The 24,503-nt window shown below is 50.0% G+C and overlaps 1 protein-coding gene and 1 long non-coding RNA gene across 8 annotated transcripts in view; one reads left to right on the top strand and one right to left on the bottom strand.

The window, feature by feature from the left end:
- The window catches only part of SCUBE3 (signal peptide, CUB domain and EGF like domain containing 3), a 61,440-nt gene that overhangs the window by 21,595 nt on the left and 15,342 nt on the right, over window positions 1-24,503 (bottom strand). For 3 of the 4 annotated variants that reach the window (XM_033216895.1, XM_033216897.1, XM_033216896.1), the window contains exons 1-3: window positions 17,661-18,234; window positions 3,813-3,935; window positions 2,773-2,898 (exon numbers count right to left, since the gene is read on the bottom strand). In XM_033216895.1, the coding sequence (XP_033072786.1) occupies window positions 2,773-2,898; window positions 3,813-3,935; window positions 17,661-17,745 (334 nt within the window). In that variant the 5' untranslated portion in view covers window positions 17,746-18,234. Of the gene's footprint in view, window positions 1-2,772; window positions 2,899-3,812; window positions 3,936-17,660; window positions 18,235-24,503 lie in introns of those variants that run through there. The other variant, XM_033216898.1, reaches the window with a different exon arrangement.
- LOC117087098 overlaps window positions 1-24,503 on the top strand; it is a 61,008-nt gene that overhangs the window by 27,508 nt on the left and 8,997 nt on the right. For 3 of the 4 annotated variants that reach the window (XR_004438679.1, XR_004438678.1, XR_004438676.1), the window contains one exon: window positions 95-2,197. The exons of the other annotated variant lie outside the window; for it this stretch is intronic. This is a non-coding gene — a long non-coding RNA (uncharacterized LOC117087098). Of the gene's footprint in view, window positions 1-94; window positions 2,198-24,503 lie in introns of those variants that run through there. 4 annotated transcript variants of the gene reach the window in all.

Raw genomic sequence — 24,503 nt, 5'->3', positions numbered from 1 at the left:
TTCCACTAAGTTTAAAAAGGCTGCCCTGAGGGCAGAGCTGGGAAGCTAAGCAAGTGGGGGAAAAGGGGACCTTTGAACCTCAAATGTCACCTAGGTGAAGCCATGCCTCCTTTTCCCTCACCTGTGTAAACTGGGTGTGAGGACAGAGGATACCAGGAAAGAAGCCAGAGCAAGAGGAACAGTAATGAAGGTAAGGATGGAGATGGGTCACATTGGTTGGAGAGGTAACGGGGGGTCACAGCTGGTTGCAATGAGCAGCCAGGGAATGTAGGAACCTGGGAAGTGACTCTGGGTGCAGGCAGAGCTATGGCCATGGTGCTGAGGTTGGAGGGGCAGGGTGGGGAAAGGCAGCTGAGCCTCAACTCCTTGTGGGTCAGGGACCATTTCTGTGGACAGGCCACAGCCCCATCCTTCCTCCCCTCCCCCCACTGCCTGGGCTTGCTGCCATATTTTCTAGCCTTTCTCCTATTTTGGTTTAACAAAACAAAGTCTGACAACTTGGCGGGGAGGGATCTGGGGACAGCTGCCAGGCCACACCCTAGATGGTGGGGGTTAGGGGCAGCCTACTGTTAGAACAGTAGGCTCTCACCCCCAAATCACTACCCCTAGGTTCTAGAGCCAAGCTCACCCTGGGGCCCCCAATTCAACACCTTGACTCCATCTCTACGCTAGCTACTGCGCTCCCAAGTCCATGGCCCTTCTCAGTTTGCCTTGGCCCGGGAGGCATCATGCAGATTGGTTGTCAAATGGAGCAGCTAGAATCTGGGCTCCTGAAGGCTTCATCTGCCTTCCCACCCTCTCTGCTGAGATCCTGAAACCCTCTCTTCCCCTTCTGGCCAGGGCAGAGGGGACCAGATCCAGCTGGCTCTTGCCTGAGAGGTGCACCTGTTGGAAGAGCTAAGGTGTACCTTCCTGCGCTTTGCTCCTGTCTCCACCCTATCTTTTGCTATTCTCTTGACTTCTCCCCCATCCCTGTCTTCCTGCTCTTGCCACATCCTACATTCCATCCTTCTGTCTGCTCCCCTTACCGTTTAACCTTGTGGCTTTGCTACTGTAGCCAAGCTCTCCAATTCTCAGTGGGGAAGCTAACGCCCAGAGCATGGACACCTTTCTCAAAATTCCCGTAAGAGCCAAAGGTAGTATTGAGACTTTGAACCCTAACCCTAGGTAATCTTTGTCCCTTGACCCTCTCTATACCTAATCATTCTCTTGTTCCTCTGGTTGGTTCTCCCCAAAACACTTATAGGGAAACGAGATATGGTGAGAATCAGGGGCCTAGAAAAGTCAAAGGCAGCCAAAGAACTCAAAAGCTTATGTGCACGTCCTGTAGGCAACTGTCCTGGTCTAACTGCCACAGTTTTCCTTCCCAAAGGAGTTTCATAAGAGGCCCTCAAGGGTGACTGGGCAGATACGAGGCCCTTCCCTGGAAGCTAAAATGGCAGGAGAGGTGACCAGGGCTAGGATTAAGGGCTCAGCAGATACCAGGGTTTGGAGGCCTGGATTGGGTGTAGAAACCTATAGCCTGGGTCCAGTGATGGGTTATGACTAGGTTTGGAGGCAGCTCTGCAGTAAGGAGGTTCTTCTCAGCCAATAGGACTTCAGATAATTCATCTGTTTGGTCAGTTGGTGGGTGGGGACCAGCCCAGCCTGCTTTTATGGGCATCATTCCTTTTGTTTCTCTTCCTTTCCTGGTCCTTTCTGCTTCTAGTGCCTGTTTTCTGTTGTGGCTACAGGGCAAAGGAATTTAGGAGAAGGCCCTGGGTTCAAATTTCAAATCCTTTTCTGCTATCAGCTTCAGTTTTTCTACTTGGGGAACAGTCAAAGTAATTTTCCAAAATGACAGAGACCAAAGTTGAGTTCAGTTCCTTAGAGATTCTCTTATCTCTGATCCAGCTCGTGGGACAAAGGAGATCAGTGAGGAGAGGGTGAGACTGGAGATTGCAGGAAGAACTGGGAGAAAACAAGCCTGCAAGGGTCAGAGACTCCCTGGGGCATAGGGATGACCTGTCATCATCATCAACAACATTCTTCCCATTACTGAGCTCCTACTGTGTGCTAAGGATTGTACAGGGCTCTTTTCATATGTTGTCTTGTGGTGATCCGCACAGCAGCCTTCGAGTGAGTTATTACCACCCCATTCTATTTTAGTTATTTTTTGAGATAGGATTGACACAATCACAGCTAACTACAGCCTCGACTTCCTGGGCTCAAGCCAAGGAAGAACTCCCAAGTAGCTGGGACTACAAGTGTGCACCACCACGACTAATTTTTATTATTATTTTTTGTAGAGACAGGGTCTCACTATGTTGCCCAGGCCTGTCTTGAACTCCCGGGCTCGAGCAATCGTTCTGCCTCAGCCTCCCAAAGTGCTGGGATTACAGGTATGAGCTACCACACCTGGTCCCACCCCCATTTTAGAGAGGAGAAAGCTGAGATTTCCAGAGATTGGCTGATTTGCCCAAGACCCAAGGCTAGTAAGCAGCAGAACCAAGATACCTGTGTGGAGCCAAATCAGCTTCCTACCATGCCTCACCACTGGCTAATGGGCCCTTGCCCTAGGAGCATTTCATAGCAACTTCTCCTCTAATGTTTTTCATCCAGCAGGATTTTTCATCCCAAGTGGCCAGTCTCAAAGGGGAGGCTGACCTTATTCTCTTGTGAATGTAGCTCTTTTTGATCACTCGCTCCTCCTTCCCTGGGAAATAGGAAATGCTGAAAAGATCTCTTTCTCCACAAGACATCCCTCCACCAAATCCCCTCTCCTTTGCTTACCCAGACAGTTGTGTCCGTCATGTGCCAGGTGGAATCCATCATAGCAGGTACACCGGTAATTGCCAGGGATGTTGACACAGTCATGCACACAACCTGCATTATCCTCTCGCTCGCACTCATCCACGTCTGTAGGCAAAGAGAAGCTGAGACAGCTGAACCCACCTGTGAACCCACTGTCAACCCCCAGACTCAGCCTTATTGTTGTGTTTACATAGTAATGTTCATAGCCTATAAGCCATTATAGCATTTTTCTGTTTTCATTTAAACCTAAGTCATAAACATTTTCAGGTCTCCAGTCTTTCTAATTACCACTGTACGTGGTTGCAGAATATTATTTTTCTCTTCTTATAACTCTTTTTTCTCTATTGTTACAGATTTAGACTTATTTCATTTATTTTACCATCATAGATAATGCATCAAAGAACATCTCCCATTTATTATTTTGTTTCTTTGAGTAAGTTCTCAAGAGTAAAATTTCTGGATCAAAGGAAATACCTTTTAAGATTCCTGGTAGGTATTACAAAATTACTTTTCAATTTATAATGCAACTAGGAATTAACAAGTGTACCCTGTCCACTAAAGTCTCACCAATACTGAAGCTCATAAATTTAGTATCTCAAGGCTACTTTAATTTGCACTGATTTAATTATGAGAGGAAAATGTGTTTACATTATGAACTTCCTCTGAAGCACACTTTCTGTTCCCATCCATTGTGGACGTGGTGTAAGGGTCTAAAGATAAAGGTTCCAATGCTAGGGAACCTCAGGCCTAAGTCTCATGATTTTCATGCTCCCACCCCAGCCGGGTTGTGGGCTGTGAACTCTTCCCCACCAGGACCTCTGCTAGCCTGCATGGTGCCTTTGTGCAAATTAGAAAATGGCACCCTCTCTGGGAAGATGTAGTTGTCCGCCTCACCCCCCTACCACTTGACCAGTGGAATTTCTAGCCTTGGTGTGATGGAGAGTGGCCAACTGAGGGCAGTAGCACTGATTTGCCCTTTTCCACAGGTCCCTCTCCTCCAGGTGCCCTCCCAGCCTCACCTTTGCAGTGTTTGCCATCCCCTGTGTAGCCAGACTTGCAGATGCACTTGTATGACCTCGGGGTGTTCTGGCAGATAGCATCGATGTGGCAGTTGTCAGTCCCTTCCACACACTCATCCACATCTGGCAGGGGCAGAGGGGGCACATGAGAACCTCTGTTGGCACCCCTTAAGGGGTGTCTTGAAGGTGGGCTTCCAAGGGCAGAATCCCCTCTTCTCTAAAACAGAGGCAGTGACCCCTCCAGAAACAGGTGCTGTCCCACATCTCTCTGATTTCAGAGTGGGCAGACACTGATTTTGGGAATTCAGAAAGAACCCCCACTGCCCTCAAAAATACTTAATTCACAGTGACAGCTAAAACTCCATCATTCGAAACACTCCTTTGTTAAATTTGAAAACAAACAAACTTAACTTGATTAGGAATAATCAACTTAAAGTGAATGAGTTTACCGACGAGGCTTAGAGGGAGGGTTAAGGGGAAAGGCATGGGAACAGTGGCCTCTAGGAAAGTGGCAGGGTCCAGCAATCATTGGTAAAGGAGGAAAAAAGGGAGATGGGGCATCTGAGGGATCTTCATCTGTCTCATGATTCTGCTTGAGACCAGGCCTGCTTCCACTTGCCCACCATGGAGCCAAAAAGCTTTACAGGAAAAATGTTCCATCCTGGATGATTTTCCTCGGCCCCTGTGCTGCCAACAGTAGAGACATCCAGAGCTGGCAGAGGTTGGCACCAGCTACCTGAAGCCTAATAAGTGCAGCCCTTTGGGCCCTAATCCCCAGTGTTCCTTTGTCTCCTGGCCCTTGCTCTAACAATAGGTGCTATACACAGAGCTATACTTGAAGGAAGAGGCCACTCACAATCTAGCAAAAAAAGGATGGTTAAGAAAGGACATAGATGAGGCTGGGCGCGGTGGCTCACGCCTGTAATCCCAGCACTTTGGGAGGCCGAGGTGGGCGGATTAGGAGGTCAGGAGTTCGAGACCAGCCTGACCAACATGATGAAACCCCTAAAATACAAATCTACTAAAAATACAAAAATTAGCCAGGCGTGGTGATGCGCGCCTGTAATCCCAGCTACTCAGGAGGCTGAGGCAGGAGAATCGCTTGAACCAGGGAGGTGGAGGTTGCAGTGAGCCGAGATCACGCTACTGCACTCCAGCCTCGGCGACAGGGTGAGACTCCATCTCAAAAAAAAAAAAAGAAAGGACGTAGAAAAGAGTCTTTGGGCAAAAGATTCCAACTTCTGAGGCAATATTATGGTGCCCTTAAATCTGAACTGAAATAGAGAAACGTGTTATTCAGTTGAAAACGCCTTATTGAGTGTGTTTGTGAAAGGCGCTATAATAGCTGTGGAGGCTCAAAGGTGACTCAGCCCAGCCCAAAGGAGAAACAAAAACATGGAGCAGGATGTGGCACATGCCCTGAAGGCATGAGAGATAAGGTGAGGGGGTCCTCGACCCTGCACATCAGAGTCAACTCTCCTAGGAGATGTCCAGCCGCAACCCCAGAGATTCTGATCAAATAGCCTGGACTGGTGCTGGGCCATCAGTATTTTTCTAAAGCTCTTCCAGTTTAGAATAACTGGAAGAGTGTCAAGGTTGTGCAGTCAAGGTTGAGAACCTGTGTTACAGGGCAAATCAGAGGAGAAAGAGACTACTTCCAGTTGTAAACTGGGAAACCCAAAATAGTGTCTTAAAGTAGCAGCCTGCAAGTGAGGGAGCACTGAATGGGAGGCATTACTCTCCTGTGATCCCACAACTGAGCACAGAAAGGAGATGAGATTTGACACCAAGACAATTTGATATCCAAGTGTGATCTATAGGCCATAGAATTGCCTGGGTTTTATTAAAATGCAGATTTTCAGGACTCATTATAGCCTTTTTGAATCCAAATCCTTAAGTGACTGATTATTTTTACTGAGTGAATGGATGCATGAACCAGTATTCTCTCCAATTTGTAGATACCCAGAGTCCTAGCTTGAGACAATTACCTGTCCTCTGGTTTTATACTCTGAAGCTTCCTGGGGCTAAGAAGAGAACTGAAATCCCCAAACACCCTGCCTCAAATCTCACAGGTTTCCGTTCAGCTCTGCATTCTACCCTTCAACCCCTCTGCAGCCAACCATCATACCAGTTGATTCTAAGTGCTGGGAGCCTCTGTCTACACTTACTCTCCACCTCGCTCGGGCTCCGTAGTCATGGTGTCTACCTGCTGGCCCATCCTGGGAAGTCATCCCAAAGTGAAAGAATGGAGAAGAGAGGGCATGGAAGACTAGTTCATAGGTAAGGGCAAGAGGGTCCTCATAGATGCTAATATGCTCTGTGGAGAATCAGTTTGTGCAACTGATGAACAGAAAACAATACAAAGAAGTGTGCTATCACAGAACGATCGTAAGTACTGGAACCAGTCAGTCCCAGATTCAAATCTAGCTCTGCCCCTCTCTAGGGGTGGTTTTCTTATTCTCTATCTCCTCCCCCTTAAAATGGGGATGATAATACCTCTTTATGAGAGGCTGTGAGTAGTTGATGGGATAATTTGTGTGAACTGGCTAATAAACAGTAGGGTCCCAACACAGGAAGCTTGAGATGGTATTAAGTCACTGGTCAGGCAATAGATGCTCTAGGACAGTATGACAGCCACTAGCCACATGTGGTTATTTAATTTAAAATTCACTTCCTCAGTTGCACTAGCCACAGGCCAAATGCGCAATAGCTACATGTGGCTAGTGGCTACCATGGTGGAAAGCATAGATATGGAACATTTCCAACAGCACAGAACTAGCACTGCTATTAGCACACCACAGGATAGCACTGCTGTGGAGTTCTGAATAAGAGATACTCCCTGGGTCCAGCAGCATGGATACTGGTCTGGAACTGCTCCCCTGGCCATATCAGAGGTATGTGACTGTCTCTGAATCAGCTGATGCTTCACTAGAGACTGTGTCAGACTATATGGGCTCCCAGTTCTTCCCTTTGCCTCCCATTCAGTGCTCATCAGTACTAGACTGGATCTTGATGCTGATCACCACAAACCAGGCCTCCTAGCAGATTTTTTTTTTTTTTTTTTGAGACAAAGTCTCAGTCTGTCACGCACGCTGGAGTACAGTAGTGGTGTGATCTTGGCTCACTGCAACCTCTGCCTCCTGGGTTCAAGCTATTCTGCCTCAGCCTCCTGAGTACCTGGGATTACAGGCACGTGCCACCACACTTGGCTAATTTTTGTATTTTTAATAGAGACATGGTTTTGCCACATTGGCCAGGCTGGTCTCAAACTCCTGACCTCAAGTGATCTGCCCGCCTCAGCCTCCCAAAGTGCTGGGATTACAGGCACTGGGATTACACTACACCTGGCCAGATTCTTTAGACCCCTCCTACAGCCAGACTTCTGCCACCATCTAACTAACCCCTCTCCCTCACCTCCCCGCTCACAATGCTTATCCCTCTCCAGCAAAGAGTCTCTGCTCTGGAAGACATTATCTCTTCCTGTTCCCTCTACAACATCTAACCATCCTATTCCTTTCTATGCATTTGCATATTTTCATTATTCACATTGCAGATGGATTCCTCACTTTTCTGTTCCAGCTACACTATGCTCAGCTTCCCATTCTGGCTCAAATTTTTCTTCCCAAAAGCTCTTCCTAGTAAACCCCGTTCCTGGTGAGTTCCTGGTCCAAGGGGACTGTTTTCCTCAGTTCATTTACTGCTGTCACTGAATTGCTCTGCTAATACTTTGAAGCATATTCAGCTTTCCTCACTTGGCTGGGTACCTGCTGAGGAAGATGTCCCTTCAACGTTTGGTTGGAGTCTTTCCAAGCAGAACAGACCTAAGACAAAGCTGTGAAAGAGGGCCCCAAATTATACCCAGTATCTCCTCCTTCTACCAGTCATTCTTCCAGAGCTCCCACCTTCCATACATGCCCACCTAGAATTTGTCCTTGCAAGGACCCTTCAACACTCACACCACAGTCTCATCTTAGTCTGTTCTCTCAGGATGCAGGTGTTACTAGCTGGAAAACCAGTTAATGCTACCGGGTGTGGACTGGTTTAAACCAGTGGTTCTCAACCCTGGGGCTGCACACTGGAATTCCCTGGGGGCTTTTGAAAAAATGTGAATGTACAGGTGCCCCCTAGACCAGCTGAATCAGGATCTCCAGGGTGAGGCTGGGGCCACAATCTGTCTTCCTTTCCCAACTCAGGTAATGCAAATAAACTATTTGCCCAAGCTGGGAAGAGATTAGGTAGGGGCAGCCACATGACAGAGTAGTTAAGAGAGAAGTTCTGGAGCAACATGGTCAGTTCAATTGCTTTCTCTACCTGTGTCTGTGTGGTCCTGGGCCAGCCTCTGAACTTACCTGTTCCCTCCTCTGTATGTGGGAATAACATTCATCATAGTACCTCCCATGGGGCTTCCAGGAACATCAGGTGAGTTACCCATCAAGTACTTAGCACCACAGTGTGGGCGTACAGCAAGTGCTCAACAAAGGTTTGCTATTTTTTTTTTTTCTTTTTTTTTTTTTTGAGACGGAGTCTCACGCCCAGGCTGGAGTGCAGTGGCCGGATCTCAGCTCACTGCAAGCTCCGCCTCCTGGGTTTACGCCATTCTCCTGCCTCAGCCTCCCGAGTAGCTGGGACTACAGCCGCCCGCCAATCGCCCGGCTAGTTTTTTGTATTTTTTAGTAGAGACGGGGTTTCACCGTGTTAGCCAGGATGGTCTCGATCTCCTTGTGATCCGCCCATCTCGGCCTCCCAAAGTGCTGGGATTACAGGCTTGAGCCACCGCGCCCGGCCTTATTTTTTTTTTTCTTTCTGAAACAGAGACAGGGTCTTGCTCTGTTTGTCCCGGCTGGAATGCAATGGCATGAACATAGCTCACTGCAACCTTGAAATCCTGGGCTCAAGTGATCCTACCACCTCAGCCTACTAAGTAACTGGAACTATATATGCGTGGCATCATGCTCAGCCAATTTTTAAAAATTATTTTTAGGGGCAGAGTCTTGCTATGTTGCCCAAGCTGGTCTCGAACTCCTAGATTTGAGCGACCCTCTCGTGTCAGCCTCCCAAAGTGCTGGTATTACAGGCGTGAGTCACCATGCCTAGCCAAGGTTTGCTACTATTATTCCTTCTCTCCAACCTTCTCTTTGTATTCTTTCTGAACTCCCTTTCCCTATCAAAGCCCCATTTCAGGCCTGGTGTGGGGAAATGCAGCACCAGTGAGCATGTGTTAGTGGGGAGGATTTGGGGAGACACATCCCCACTGCTTACTCTCCCTTTGGGCTGGGAACGGCCCAAAGAATGGGGGTGAAATGGGTGAGAGGCCAGTTGGGAACCCAAACGCTGTCCTCTGCAATTCTTTTTGAAGGCTAGGGAGATCCCAACCCTACTTCAGGCCATGCATTGGAACCAAAGTTGAGGTGGGGAAGAGTGGTGGCTGCAGAGATACCATAGACAAGCTAAGACCTCCCTGCCTCACCCTGTCCTGGCACAAAGGCACAAGTCTGTAACTACAGCAGCTTTTCCCAGCACCATCTGCCATTTCTTCTGAATTTGCTTTAGTGCCTAGCAGAGCACTCCATAAACTCTCCTAAATGTAGGTAGGAAGGGTAGGATGGGGTATGGGATATGAGGGTCAGAGGGTCAGACCAGAAAGGGTGGATTATTATAATACAAGTAGTCCTAAGATTCTGAAGATGGGCAGGTGTACCCTAAAATTCTAAGTAGTCAAAGATTCTGAAGATGGACAGGTGTACCCTAAAAGGGAAGCAGTGGGATTCCCGAGTAAATACTTCATCTACTTCACAAGTTTGCCCAGGCCCAGCTCAGGAACAGTAACAAATGGAAATGAGCAGGGATGCGGGCTGTGGACAAGCACACCCCCTAGGTAGAGTCCACGCCCACCTTCCCATTACCACAGGAATTATTACCTTACCACCCACAGGGGAGGGGGTAATTGTGGGCAAATTTGGTGGCCCAGTGAGACAGTCAGAAACAGCGTGCCTAGAGCCCTAATGTACCCACCCACATGGCTGTGACATCCTCAGCCCAGCCACGCTAGCCCAGGATATATGGTGTATGTACCGCACTCTGCTGTTTTCCTCTCCTTGAACATCCTTGAGGACTGAGTTCAGGTGCCTCTGCTGGGACACTCCCTGTGACACTACCAGCCTTCTCTGATCTACTCTTTCTCCTTACTCCTAAGACTTACTATCAGGCTCTCTGGTCACCTGATCAATCCCAGGCTTGTGATACCTCATATGCTGCCTTGTACCATTATTTAACTTTTAATTCATGTGTATAATTTTCCTACTGAAGCAGTAAGCTCCTTGAGGCCATGGCTCCTAAAGCTTTGAAACCCACACAGCAACTGGAATAGAGCTCAGCATTCATTCACTCACTCAATAAATAGTTATTGAGCACCTCCAACATGTGAAGCACTATGCTAGGTGCTGGGGATTTGGCAGTGAACAAGAGATGAATTCTACATTGAAGGCACTTAGTAAATATTTGTTAAACAGATAGGCGAGTGGATGGAGACATGGATGTGTTAGTAGTTAGTAGATGAGGTCTCTATCTGTGGCATCCCTTCTGCTCTATGTTACCTCAGAGAAAAATCTCACTTCTTTACTCTCTGTGATCCCACAACTGTTCTAGGTGGAGGAAGTCCCAGGAAGTTTAGTCTCAAGTGAAGAGTAGGGAGAGAGGAAACTAAACTCACAGAAAGGTAGTACCCACTTAAAGGTATTCATATGATGAGTGCTGGGGCCAGAAGAGACTGGGACCAATGAGTCATAGGGTCTCAGGGTCTTCAGACATGTGGGACTGCTACAGGGATCTTTTCAGAGCATCCCCTTCAACACATGTTCCTCAGCCTCCATGCTAACTAACATCCAATGATGGGGCACCTGAGACAGGCATTCCACTGCTTGCCCCTGGTGAGTTCCCTCATTCTCACCTCTAAGTTGCTACATCTAAGTAACATCCAAAATAAAACCAGCCCAGCCTTGGGCCATGATATCCTAACCCACAGCATGTGCACATGTACCCACACCTGTGCATATCTGCTCTACCTCCAGGTCAAAATAGCAACCAGGGAGATTGGCAGAGCCTGGAGTACCAGGCTGTCTTCCCAGTTTGGGACTGGCCAAGGCACTGTGACCTCAGGCTAGAGCCTGAGCCCATCCTCAGTCTAGAAAAAGCTTATGCAAGGATGAGGGTGGCCTAGAGAAAGTCCAGAAAACCATACAAATAACCACCTGTTGATTCCAAGGAGGAGACAGAGCACTTTCTCCTTTTAAAAACGGTATCTTCTCCTCTCACTCAGGCTTAGCCTGCTCAACTGAACAGCCAGGAAAAGCTGCTGGTGTTTGGTGATTTGAAGGGAAGGGGGTCTGAACCTCAAAAGCTTGTCACTTACTGGGGACCCTGATGAGTTTCTCTCTGATGTCCTGCCTTACCCTTAATCTAGCTCCTTGATCATTTGAACGTAACCTTAATTGGACAAGAATTTTCTCCCTTTCAGTATGGACAAAATCAACAACCCTGAATCAGAAGCTTTTAGAGGATGGGTAGTGAAGTGGGGGAAGAACAGAACATTGTAGAGTGAGGGGCAGGGAGGCAGGCAGTGGGCATAGGTAGGTTCTGGTTTTGTAATTAGTAATATTATCTCTCTAAACTAATTGAAAAAAAAAAAACTCAGGCCGGGCGCGGTGGCTCAAGCCTGTAATCCCAGCACTTTGGGAGGCCGAGACGGGCGGATCATGAGGTCAGGAGATCAAGACCATCCTGGCTAACATGGTGAAACCCCGTCTCTACTAAAAAATACAAGAAAAAAAACTAGCCGGGCGAGGTGGCAGGCGCCTGTAGTCCCAGCTACTCGGGAGGCTGAGGCAGGAAAATGGCGTAAACCCGGGAGGCGGAGCTTGCAGTGAGCTGAGATCCGGCCACTGCAGTCCAGCCTGGGAGACAGAGCTAGACTCCGTCTCAAAAAAAAAAAAAAAAAAAAAAAAAAAATTTCAGATTTGTACAATTTCACTAAGTGTACAGTGTTTTCATGCAGGTTGGTTCACTTGGTCTTCAAACTGTCCTCTCTCATTGAATAGATGAGGAAACTGAAGCCCAGCGAGGATACCTCAGGAAAGAGCAAATAGCTAGTGTACAGCAGGATCCAGGTCTTCGAACTCCCAGTCCAGTGCTGTCTCACTACCCACTGTCTTCTCTAAGCACTTGAGGGAGGAATCCACGCCTTAGTCATTAGTGTACCTCCCCCAACTCCAACTCAGCACTTAGTTCAGCATGAAGCATGCATCCAGTACATAACCATGGAGCAGAAGGAGCTGAAATGTGGATGATCCAGGGAGGAAATCAGCAGTGGGAACGCAGATGCTCTGAGGCTTTGGGCATGGGAGCAGCAGAAGAGAGCAGGGCTGAGTAGTGGGCAGGCAGGGTGCAGACACAGTTGCAATAAGGAAAGGGTGGGCGGTACAGCAGTGGGCAGGTGTTGCCTGCCCTTGGATTCACTATGCTGGGGCCAAGCAGCTGGTTAGAAACAAAAACAAACACCAGGGATACAGGTTCCTGCTGTTAACAGCTTCAAACCGCCAGAGGAAAACTCCAAATAAATATAATTAGAAACTTGTAAAAACGTCCTCTCTGTAAACCTGCTCCCCAGGGTCTACCCTTCAAGCACTCCCCTTCCCCAGCCCTCCCCCTAGTGCCCACATATCTCGATACTCTCCCCCTTTCCCCCCTTTCAGAGGGATTCCTTAGATGTGTTTCCTTATCCTGGATCTTCCCTCCAGCCCAGGTCTTTCCTCAGCTTGTTACCAGCAGTGACCAGACCTGAAGAGCCCCTGGTGTAGGGCTCAGAAATCCAAACCCCACAGCTCTCTAGGGCTATGGTTATAGCACAGGGAAAACCAGAGGTAAGAGCAAGGACCACTGTGCCCTATATAGGGGTCATCATCCCATTTGTGCAGCCAAAGCACAGCATCTAACAGCAACTACAAAGCAGTGCTTGATCTGCAGGGGGACATGTCTAGGCTAGGGCAGAATACAGACAGCTAGTCTCAGAGCTAGAAACATATGGAATCCTGGGGCCCAGCTCCAAGAATATTCAGTTCCCATAACATATTTCAGCTCCACTTCCCAACTTTGTTAGATACACACATGCAGAAACACACATGTGTTCTTCAGGGGCTGTTTCCAGGGATACATACCCACTTTATGGACACAGTAAGAACTATCAGCTACTTGGGGTTCCAGGAAACTGGGATGGGGGAAGAAAGGAAGAGTATCCAAGTGACCTAACCTCATGAGGCAGGCAGAAGTGGACCAGCATCCAGGGAGGAGAGGGCCTGAGATTTGGGTGAGTAACCTGTGGAGGCCCGGCGCCTTCTGCCTTCAGCAGGAAGGATTTCAGTGAGATGTGCAGAATCTCAGGGCTGCAAGGAACCCTACTGATATTTTACAAGTGAGGAGAGGGATTTCAGTGATTTCCTCCAAGGCTCAAATCCTTAGGGTCTGCATTTGCCTAAACCCACTGGCACCATATACCTCTATATCTCTGGTGCCACTTGAGGCTGGCATTGGGTGGGCATGGGAACAGGAGAGTAGCCTGTCCAGTGTCAAGTGGCTGGTGGGGGAGGGGAGTCTCTGTCCGCTCTTAGCCCAGGTGACTAGCTCCTGTACCCCCCAAACGTCTCTGGGTTGACCGTTGTTTCTCTTCTATACCCAAGGCCCAGCAGTCCTTCTGTTTCCAGACTCTAGTCTTCTGAGCTGAAGAAGCTGTCCCCAGGTCTGGGCCTCTTACAGGCACTGCCAGCCTCAGAGCAGCTCTGCAGTTTCCAGCCCTGACAGGGACTCTTTCTTATAAGTGGTCATGTGCTAGGGATATGGGACGTCAAAGGAGGCCCACACCCTGACATTTGGGGACCAGAGCTGGGGGCAAGGACTGAGTGGGATCAGGCGGCAAGCTCTTCCAGCTCCATCTTCTCAAAAGGTCTGAAGCCCTTTGTTCCCTTCCCCTGTCCTCAGTTCAAGGCACTGGACCAAGCCACTCCACTTCTTTACTTCTCCAACTAAAACAAAACGCACATTGCCCCACTTCCTTTTTTCTCTCACCAGAGCACTTCACACACATACACCCGCCCTGAGTCATGCATACACATTCACATGTGTGTGAATGCACACTTCACATTCCCAAACTCACACCCAGGACCAGCTCCTTTTACAACAGGTCCCAGCTGCTCACATCTCAAACCGGTTCTCATGCTCTCAGATTCCTGAAGATTTCAGAAAACAATCTCATTTGAGGGCTGCTGATGACTGTCTTCTTTCTCTGCCTGCAGTAATTCTGGCCTTAGTGTCTTCCAGTCCCCTTTCTCTTATTCCACCCTGCAGAGACTCAAGGAGATGAGAAGGAAGGGGTTGAAAACAGGGAAGAGTCTCTGTACTCCCACCCTGAGGCTTTCCCCACCTCTGAGACATGTCATGAGAGAAGAGAGGTCAAAGGGATTCCTGAGGAATTTCTAAGCAGTCCACCCTCTTCTCCACCTTCTGGAAAAATGGGGGGTGAGCTTAGAGGGAATGACTAAAGATTAGGTTCTGAGTGGGGACTCTCCCTCTCTCCAGTGTGGCCTGGATGGGGCACAGGCTGGCCACCGGGCCACCCTTACCCGCTGACACGGTTATGGTTTTCATTTCATATTTTGGAGGGAGGGGCTAGGAGGAACAGTCCCCTCACTGTAAGAGCTGGCCACAGGAGCCCAGGGAAGCGGGGAGGAGAGGAAACAGCCACATTAAAGAGGAAGAGAAGGGTGGGGGAAAGAAAGAGACACATACACCCAGACAGAGACCCGGAGAGACACACCGAGACAGAGAGACACTGTTTGCCACCACACGAACGCTCTCAGTCCCAGGGATGGGGTTACTTGGAAATTCTAAATGCATGACTTTATCAAAACTCTATCCCTAACAAGGAGAGAAAACTACCAGGTAAACTAAACGGCCAGGCTGGCTCTCCTGGAGCCAGCCCTGGGGACAAGTTTCCCTGGAGGCCGAGAGACCTTTTCATTCAGCTGTAACCTGAGCCCTATGCCAGGATTAGGTCTTTTTAACCACTGCTGCCACCCCCCCCACCACCACCACCAAACACCCACCCCCCGACCAAAAGCAAAGCAAATTAATGCTTTTAAGTTAACAATTATCTTGGTTATCCAGTCTGTCTACTTTAAAATATACAGACAAGCACTTGAAAAACACTCAAAACCATGTCCCCTCATGCTCCCTCCTTCCCAGTCACACAGGCTTACCCACCCACTCTTCCATACAGTTCTCACAGACAGTAAAACAGCAGTTTACCCTTAGCAACTACGTTACAAGAAACACAGACATCCAGCTATGTTGCCTGTTGGTAATTGTGGTGAACCTCTCATGTGTGCACACTCGCACAGTCACCTTTACACTTAGGGCTCCCTTCCTTGTCTCCCCCTTTTCCCCCTTCCACATGACTTTGGTTTTCCCACTGTGGGAATCACTGATGAAAAGGGACAGAAACCCAGTTACCCCCAGAGGTATAGTAACTCTGCACAAGATACTTGCCAAGGGTATTTGATTTTAAAGACCTGCTAGTGCTTCATATAAAGCATGTGGCTGGCATTAAAGGCACACTTTCTGGCACTGCTGATAACAAGGAGATATGTTTGAAGGCATGTCCTCCCTGATGCTCACAGACTCTGTCTGTGGGTAAGGCTGTAAGGCTGCCCCACCTGGTCAGTACTAGTTCTTCCTGCAGCATCTGCCTGCAAATTTGTGTCCCGAGACATCCCTGTAACCCAGTAAACCTGGCAACCTCTGGCAAATGGGGTTTGTAGATTTCCTGAAGAGAAGGGTCAATGAAAGGCTTCCATTCTAGGCCAAGCTTAGGGATCAGAAGAAAAGAAGGAAGATACCAAGCTAACTGCAGTCCAGTCACAGGAAGGGTGGCCTGTGAATGAGATAAGCTGGAAACAAAACTACTCTTCTATAAGTTCCTTGAGGGCAAGGGCCTCCACTCTGGCAGCATGTTCCTCAGTACCCAGCAGGGAGTCCAGTGAAAGGAAGCCCTGGAGTACCATGGAGGGATTCTGACTCCCGTTCCTGAATGGTGAGCTGATCTCCCATACTTGAGTGCCTTGCCTTGATGGCACCTGTCCCTTAGAGGGGTCTCCATCTGCCCCTGGGCCCCCCTCAAATACACTGCTTCTCCTTTGGTCCGCAGCCTCACTAGGCCACTGCAGACACTGGCTCCAACTTGAAAGAGGCCCTTATCTTGTCTCGAGGTTACTTCATGAAATCTGTTCCTTCCTTCAGACTAAACTCCCTAGCTAATTCCATGTTATGAGTAAGTCAGCACACACTACAAAAGCCAGCTTTGTTTATGAAAACACAAATCCACAGTGAGGAGAGGGGCTGCTCCCAGGTTGGGGGTGGCAGTGGTGGTGGGCTGTCTGGAACCAGGACTGGAAAAGAGGCAGTGTGGGGTTGGAAGGTGTGGGGGTAGGGTCCAGTATTTGACAGCTGAGGGTCTCTAATGTTTCCGTTCTGTGAAAGGACAGGTTGGAGGGGGAAGAGGTTAGCTGAAGAGGCAGTGTTTGGGAAGAGGAAGGCGGCATTGATAAAGCACCTTCCTTTTCACAGAGCAGGAGTCCATCCAATACAACAGAGCAGCTTAAGAGCCAAACGCTCAGGCTCTGGGACACAGCGACCTGTGTCGGACACTCAGGCTTCCCCAACTCCCAAGTTCAACTTTCCTTCTGGCCCAGCCACCTCCTCACCCCAGCTGGCTTCAGGAGTCCCTGGGACAATAGGCAGAATCGTACTCTCCTGGGCAAAACCTTGCCAGGAGGAATTTTCTTTTTGTCCATATAAATCTCTTGTCGGTGAGGACACGATGGGGGAGGGGTACAGCAAGAGGTCAAGGGGGAGGAGAAACTGTCCCGAGAGAACTGTGGTACATCAGCCTAGTCTCTGCCTGCACAGCCTTGGGACCTGCCAGGCGATGAGCTGGGGGTCAGGGACGGGGGCGGGAGGCCTCCCTCTCTCTCTAATTCCTAGAGGGATCTGTCAGAGCTCCCCAGCCTGGAATTCTACTTTGTTATTTTAATGCAATTCTGACCTGGATTTAAATGGAATTGGAAACCGAGGCCTTAATAAATAAATATTATGATAAGAAATGAAAGCCATGCAAGACGAAAGAGATTTCCCCCCAAAGAGACAGAAACGCAACATTCCTGTCGGGAGCCAGTCACAGAAATTTTCTTCTCTTCAGCCCCCTACCATCCGGTGAGAGATGAGTTGATTTTTCCATAAAAGATCCTATTTTTCTTCAACATTTTTCCACCGATAAGGCATCAACTTAGAAATGTCTAACTTTGCATGCGGGTTGGGGGTAAGGGAAAGAAATATACGGCACGGCTGAAAAGTTTTCATTATTCCCTTAGTCTCTCCAGACCACTGCGTAAGTTTCTGGCAATGTTTGAGAGAAGAGAAAATTCTCTCTCAGATTTTGGAGGACAAGAAGTCTTTCGAAGATGCTGAGGGTGGATGAAGTCGGGCGGAATTCTCAGGCGCGTGGTCTCTTCTGCCCACCGCCCCCAGAGCTTCTCACTCCTCTCTGCCGCCCCCAGCTCGTCCGGCTTTTCGCTCGGGGCGCAGCGCCCAGCGGTCGGGCCCCTAGCCGGGGAGTCCGGGTGCACAGAGCCGGGTCCTGACAGCAGCACGCTCCCCAGCACCTGCCCTGCCCCTCGGGAATCGCGCCTAGGCCCTGAGGCCCAGTAGCCAGGACAGCCCCCAGGCCGCGCGCCCCTCCTTCCTTACCTTGCGCGGCTTTGCTGTACTGGGCGGCGCGGGCGTGGACCAGCAGGACAAGCAGGCAGAGTCCGGGTACGCGCCCCGAGCCCATGGCAGGAGCTACTGGCGGCCCAGCCGCCGGGGCCGGTCTCGCGGCCAGGGGAGGGCGGAAGCCGGCCGGATCCCAGCGCGCAGGAGGGGGAGGGGAGGGGGCGCCCCGCCGGGGCCAGGCCGGGGGCTGCAGTCGCCGGGCGCGGACCGCGGCGCCCTCGGCGCGAGGCTCCCGATGCTACCGGCTCCTCCTGGCCGGACGTCGGGGAGACCGAGGCGCAGAGTGCGAAGAGGCGAGGGGCGCCCGGGGCGACTGACGGAGGGGAACCCCCGCCCTCTCCAAGCCGGCCTCTGCCAGCGGCGGCGGCGGGGCTGCTCCGTCTAATCCCACCCAATTCCCAGCTTCGCCGGGAGAGAGCTGCAGCCGCAGAGCGCGCAGAGCCCGAACGAAGGACCTGAGAAAGGGGAGGGGAAACGCAGCGCCAGAAACACGCCCTTTCTGCCTCTCTTTCTTCCTCTCTCGCTCTTTCTCCGTCTCTCAGGCTCTTTTTCTTCGCCTTTCTCCTCCTCCTCCTCTTTCTCCTCCTCTCCTCGCTCCTTTTCGTTTTCTTCCTCCTCCCCCTCCTCCTCCTCCACCACCTCCTTTTTTCGTGCCCTTTTTTCTTTCAAATGGGGCCTCGGCGCGGCGGCCGCTCCCCCTGCGCGCCCGGGCGCGGTGGCCCCCTCCCCAGGCTGCCGGGCCGCTGCCTGCAGGAATTTACAATCCGGCGCTGGGGGAGCGGGCCCGGTCTCCATGGAGACGGCTTCCCCGGGAGCAGAGAGGTCAGGCGCAAACCGCGCACAATCAATGGATCAATGCAAGCTCCGCTCGGCTCCAGACCAAACAGCACCGGGCTCCGACTCGTCCTCGCTCCCCTAGGAAAGAGTCGAGGAGCGACGGTGCGTCCCCGCGCTCGCACTCGAGGACTTCCGTGCGGCGCAGGTTTGCACGCACACCTCCACCCGAGACAAAGAGGGTGCGAGGTGTTCGGGAGGCCGGGGCAGACGTGGACACAGGGGCACTCGGGCGTGTCCACCGACACAGCCTGACAGGGGACATAGGACCTTGGAACACACCGCCTCCGACACCCTCTTAACTTTTACACCTACCACACCCCTACTCTCAGGACTCAGTCCCCATTCCTAGATCCGGGTCCACTTTGAGGACCAAAAAGAAAGTAGCCTCCGCCTGCTAAAACTGCCAGCTCCAGGACAGACTCCCTTGCAGTTAGGGCCTTGGAGGTAAGCCCACTGAACCACCCTACCCATAGAGACTTGGACTCACATACAGACACTCTCGTGTGCTCAGCACAGGGGCAAAAGCTACCCCACAGAATCATGTCTATGTGTATAAACACAAAGACATAAAGACAGGTACAAGAGGCTCCTTCAAACTTGCACGCCGCTTCAAGAGGTGGTCCTGACTGGTCCATTCTTAACCCTTCATCCCTCCAACTGAAGGGGAGGAGAGGAAAGAGAAAGGATATTTTTAAAACAGGGGCAAACTGTGCAGAAGGAGCAGTGTCTTCCAACCATGGATGCTGCCTCTTGACTGTTCACTCACTCTGCATCTTCTTTCCTTCCATTGTAAGGGAAAGAGGAAAGACCTCTTGAAAGGTTGTGAGGACTTTATTGGAGTGTGAGGCTGTGTTCAGAATGAGACCAGGCCAGGTTCAATTTTCTACAGGGAAGACGCTGCTAGGACCCAGACTAGCCTCAGAGAGCCCTCAGCGTACCCAGGAGGAAGAGGCAATGACCAAGATCTCCTCAAAAGAGATTCAGTTCTGAGACCCTCGATATTGGCTGCCCACATCAGCTGGGGCAAGGGGAGGGCTTTGTTGGCAATGGTCCTGTCCGCTGGGGAGAAGAGCTGAGCCCTTCCTTTCCTAGGGATTCAGTGGAAGAGTAGATGGAAACAGACTCAGACTTCTTATCCTGGGATGAAGATTACTTTTGAACAAGTCATATCTCAATGGGCCTCAGTTTCCTCAGTGAACGAGGGTGGTGGATTCACTCAGTGGTGGAAAGGGGGCAGTGCCCCAAGGAAGCCTGGGGGAGGAGGCCTGGAGAACCTTGCATAGCATCAAAGATGACCTTTGGGATGGGAGCACATAGATCATGGGAATGGTGTGGAGGCCACAGAAAGGCTGGGTCAGATGACTGAGGTCCCTCCCAGCCCTGTCACTCTAAGATGCCCTCCCTCTTTCATTCCACTGGCAAAACCCTCCCCTTGCAGCACTTTTGCCTGCTGCCACCAATTATGTGTAGGGTTGGAGGACAAGTGTAAACTTGCCATCCTTTTTGCCCCAAACAAGAGAATGGTTTCAAAAAAAGAGAAAGAATTGGAGGTTGCCGGATGGTGCCTGTGATCTCCATGGGGGCACAGGGAGAGAAAGCCGAGGAGCCCCCCTTAGGCTGGGAGGGGAGATGGCACGCTGCCTTGCTTTACTCTGCCTCTGCCTTCTTTGGACAGTAGTGTAGCTCCTCTGGGTCCCTGGGGGGATGGAGGGAGGGCCCCTACATCCTCCTTGAGGTGGGCAAGGAGGATTCTGTAGGGGGATTATGGGTTATTTTGGGCCTTCAGTTCAGGGTGATTTCCTGGCCTTCTGAGTACAGATATTTCCCTGACTTTCAGGGAGGGAGGCTTAGGTGGGTTCTTCCACCTAAGCCACTATGTCTCTGGAAGATTGGTTTTTTTTGCCCCCAGTTGCCTTTTATCTCATCCTACCAGTTTTCCTCTGATGATTTCCTCTTTTCCTCTTGGACCAGGTGAGCTCCTCCTCCACATCTGGGCAAAAAAAGGCAGTTCCCTGCTCTTCTCTCCTGCTGCCACTCACCCAATCTGATTCCAGAGTACCCTCAGCCCTTCAGAGTATTCTATAAGAGTAGAAGCAGGGCTTATATCACCAGGACACTGTGAATTGAGGTTCTGGTCCAATTCACATTGCCTTTTGCCCTGTCCTCTTCTGCAAGGACTCAGTTGGACAGTAACTCAGGAAGATGACAGGGAAGGAATAACAAGATGGCACTTGCAAGTGATACTACAAAAGCAGCAGCAGCACGTGCCATATCATAACTAGCAGGGGCAAAATGTCCAGTGGGCTCTGGGCCTCCCACACTCACCTCTAAGGTTGCAGTATGCTTTGGGGCTTCATTTTCCTTCAGGGATGCTTCTGACATTTGTTTCATTCTACTTGCTCCTAAAAATCTCTGGGGAGAGGACTGGCAGGGGTCAGGGATCCCATAGCTGATAGATCTTGGTTCAGGTCCTGTTTAGGGATTCTTCTGCCAGGGCCCACCAGACTCAGGGGTTTCCCCTCCCCTGCAAGGTCTCCTTCCATGAGCTTTGCTTTTTCTTTTTGCTCCTCAGTTTCCCCGTATATAAAATTAGTCCAATGACCCTACCTTGATGGGCAGTGCCATATAGTCTAATGGAGAGCACATACAAGCTGGAAGTAGACTGCCCTGAGATCAATGTTAGGCCCTACCATTTCCCAGCCATCTATTTTTCTTGGAGAGTTATTTCACTTTTCTGAGCCTCACCTTCCTCACCTGGAAAATAGATATGGTTATATGCCCTCAAAGATGTCGGTCCATCAGTGTCTGTGTGGGCTCTAAACAAACCTGCAATTCAAGTCTCAGCTCTGTTACTTTCTATCTCTGTGACTTCAGGCAAATTAATCTCAGGAAGTTTCAGTTTTCTCACCTGACATAGGGGATAAAAACCTTATAAGTTAATGGTGCTAATTAAATGAGATAATAGGTGGAAAACACCTGCCACTGGCACATAGTAGGCATTCAGTAGGTGGAGGCTATTGTTCTTTCCACTACTTCTCAGAAGAACAAAAGCCCATGTGTTTGGGGCTGGGTGCAGTGGCTCACACCTGCAATTCAAGCACTTTGGGAGGCCAAGGTGGGCAGATCATTTGAGGTCAGGAGTTTGAGACCAGCCTGACCAACATGGTGAAACCCTGTCTCTACTAAAAATACAAAAATTAGCCAGGTGTGGTGGTGCACACCTGTAATCCTACCCACTTGGGAGGCTGAGGCAGGAGAAACATTTGAACCTGGGAGGTGGAGGTTGCAGTGAGCAGAGATTGTGCCACTGCTCTGACCTGTGCAACAGAACTCAAAAAAAAAAAAAGCCCAAGTGTTTGATAACAAAGGTATAGTAGTGCCTGGTGGGAAGAAGCAGCCTTGTCCCAGATTAGACTTTGATGCCACTGGGTGTGAGCACAGTCAACTGGGCTAGATTCTCACCATCCCCAACAGGTTGCTGTCTGTCATACATTCCTACTGAGAAGGTTTCAGAAATTCCATGCATTCCAGCACACTGGCCTTGTCAACCACACTTATACATTATGCAGTTAGAAGAATATTCACTTGCCAGCTAGGTAGCTCTGGAGTCTCTCCATCCCTACTGTCTTGCACCTCCTACTTTACCTTAAGAAGATATAGACACCCTGAAACACAAATTAGAGCTCATAGCTACCATTTACCGAGTGCTTTCTATGTTCCAGGGCCTGTACCAGGCACTCCATCACAAGCCTATAAGGTAGGAATTGTTATCCCCATTTTATTGGTGGGAAAACTGAGGGTCAGGTAGATTAACTTGCCCAGGATGACATACTAAGAAAGAACAAAGCCAGGACTTAGGCCCAGGCCTGACTCTGAAGCTTGTATACCTCCTCAGCTGTCTACACTGCCTCCTCTGAATTCACAGAGACTTGATACACTTTTGCCACTCACACTCTAATCATTGGGATCAGGTTGAGGGTCACAGACCAGCACCTTCACATACAGGGCTCTTTACACATATCCTTGCTCTGGAGAGTCATTAAGCAATAGAACTGCAGAAGACTTTAGCCATCACCTGTCTGGTGATGGGAGGTGAAGTGGCTTGCCCAGAGTCATACAATATTTAAGAGACAAAGTGGCTGGGCACAGTGGCTCACGCCTATAATTCCAGCACTTTGGGAGGCTGAGGTGAGCAGATCACCTGAGGTCAGGAGTTCGACACCAGCCTGACCAACATGGAGAAACCCCGTCTCTACTAAAAATACAAAATTAGCCGGGCGTGGTGGCGCATGCCTGTAATCCCAGCTACTCGGGAGACTGAGGCAGGAGAATCGCTTGAACCTGGGAGGTTAAGGTTGCAGTGAGCCGAGACTTCGCCATTGCACTCCAGCCTGGGCAACAAGAGTGAAACTATGTCTCAAAAAAAAAAAAAAAAAAGGACAGAATAGACACATAAACCAAAAAATCAGTAATTGACAGATGGAGAGGAAAAGAGAACAGTCAGAACAGCAACAAAATAATAGAAGAAGGGAGGGAGGGGATCTTACTAGGCTGGTGAATGGGCTGTTTTGTACTCCTTCAGGGTAGCTCAGGAGTCATTTTGCCATGTAGGCAGAGGCTTGGAGGTAACCATCTCTCAAAGTCTGTTTCTCAGCTCTGGGATTCTAGGGATACCTTGTTCCCAGGTCCTTAGTGTTGGCTTTACAGAGAGATCCACAGGCAGCCCTGCCAGGACATGGGGCAGAGGTAACCCAATCCAAGCTGCCCCACACCTGTTCCAGCCTCTCCTCTGGACACTTAGGCCACCTCCAGTTTAGCTCTCTTGGCTAAGTCACCCCAGTTTCCTCCTACCCCTCCTCTCTACCCACATCTACTCCTGAGTTACCTTGCCACTTGCTTCCTCTCCACCTGCGCCCAGCTGCTTTCACTAAGGAAACAAAAATCTCTACCCTGCCAACTGGCATCGTCACTGATGTGTGGTTCCAGATCCCTGCACATCACAAGGTCACAAGGCAAGTCTCCAACCACCCCAGGCCTGCACCCTGACCCCTCCACACAGCTGCCCTCCCAAACTTGTTTCCCTCCTGCCCACCCCAGCCCCCATACTTCTCCAATCAGTGTCCTCAATTCCTGTTTCTCCAAAAAGCCAAGAGCCATCTAACCTGAGCCTCCTATCCCCTGCTCCCTTCTTTCTCCACTGCTGGGAGAGGGGTCCATCCTTTTGGCCAAGCCTAATACCATGTACATGTACCGGGATCTCATCCCCTCTTGCCACTTCAGGGAGCTCGCTCTGTCAGTTATCCCCTCTTTTGCCTGAATGTCTCACCTCAGCTCCTCCTGTAAGCACAATAAGAGCTGCAGCATCCTATAGAACTTCCCAGCATCCCGCAGGGAAGTTCCACAGACTCTGCTGCCTCTCATCCTTCCAGGCTCCCAACTTCTCTGCCCTAGGTCTCCATGTCACTGCTTCCCTTTCACCCCTGGCCCTAATGCATTCTGTCCCAGGCTCCCTCTGCCTCCCCTCCCCCAAAGTTTCCAGCAACTTCCACATCTTCATATCCAGGGCTGTTTGCCAGTCCTTATCTAACCTGACCTCTCTGCCTCATCCAAAACCTCTGAACATTCTTCTTCCACTTCTTGGAGCGCTTTCTTCTCCTGCATCTACTGCTGGCTGCTTTCCCTCCGCTGGCCTCTTAAATGCTAGACAGTTTGGGCTTCTAGCTTGGCTTTTTTCACTTCTCACTCTACATGACCTCCCTAGGGGACTCTCTGAGGGACAGCAAGGGTGATGGAAAGAACATTGGCTTTGTAGTCAAATAGTCCCAAGTTTAAATCCCAGCCACGTCAATGGGTGAGCTTGGGCAAGTTTCTTCACCTCTTTGAGCTTTATCATCCTCATCTGAAGAACAGGGAGGATAAACTTCTGACCTTGCAGGTTGTTGGAGTGTTACTGATGATGACTCATGTGGAAGGTCACTCACA

The sequence above is a fragment of the Trachypithecus francoisi genome, unplaced genomic scaffold (genome assembly GCF_009764315.1).
Source record: "Trachypithecus francoisi isolate TF-2019V2 unplaced genomic scaffold, Tfra_2.0 Lachesis_group10, whole genome shotgun sequence".
Taxonomy (NCBI): domain Eukaryota; kingdom Metazoa; phylum Chordata; class Mammalia; order Primates; family Cercopithecidae; genus Trachypithecus; species Trachypithecus francoisi.
Note: the sequence above shows the minus strand (reverse complement) of the source record. Positions and strands in the feature narration are given on the sequence as shown.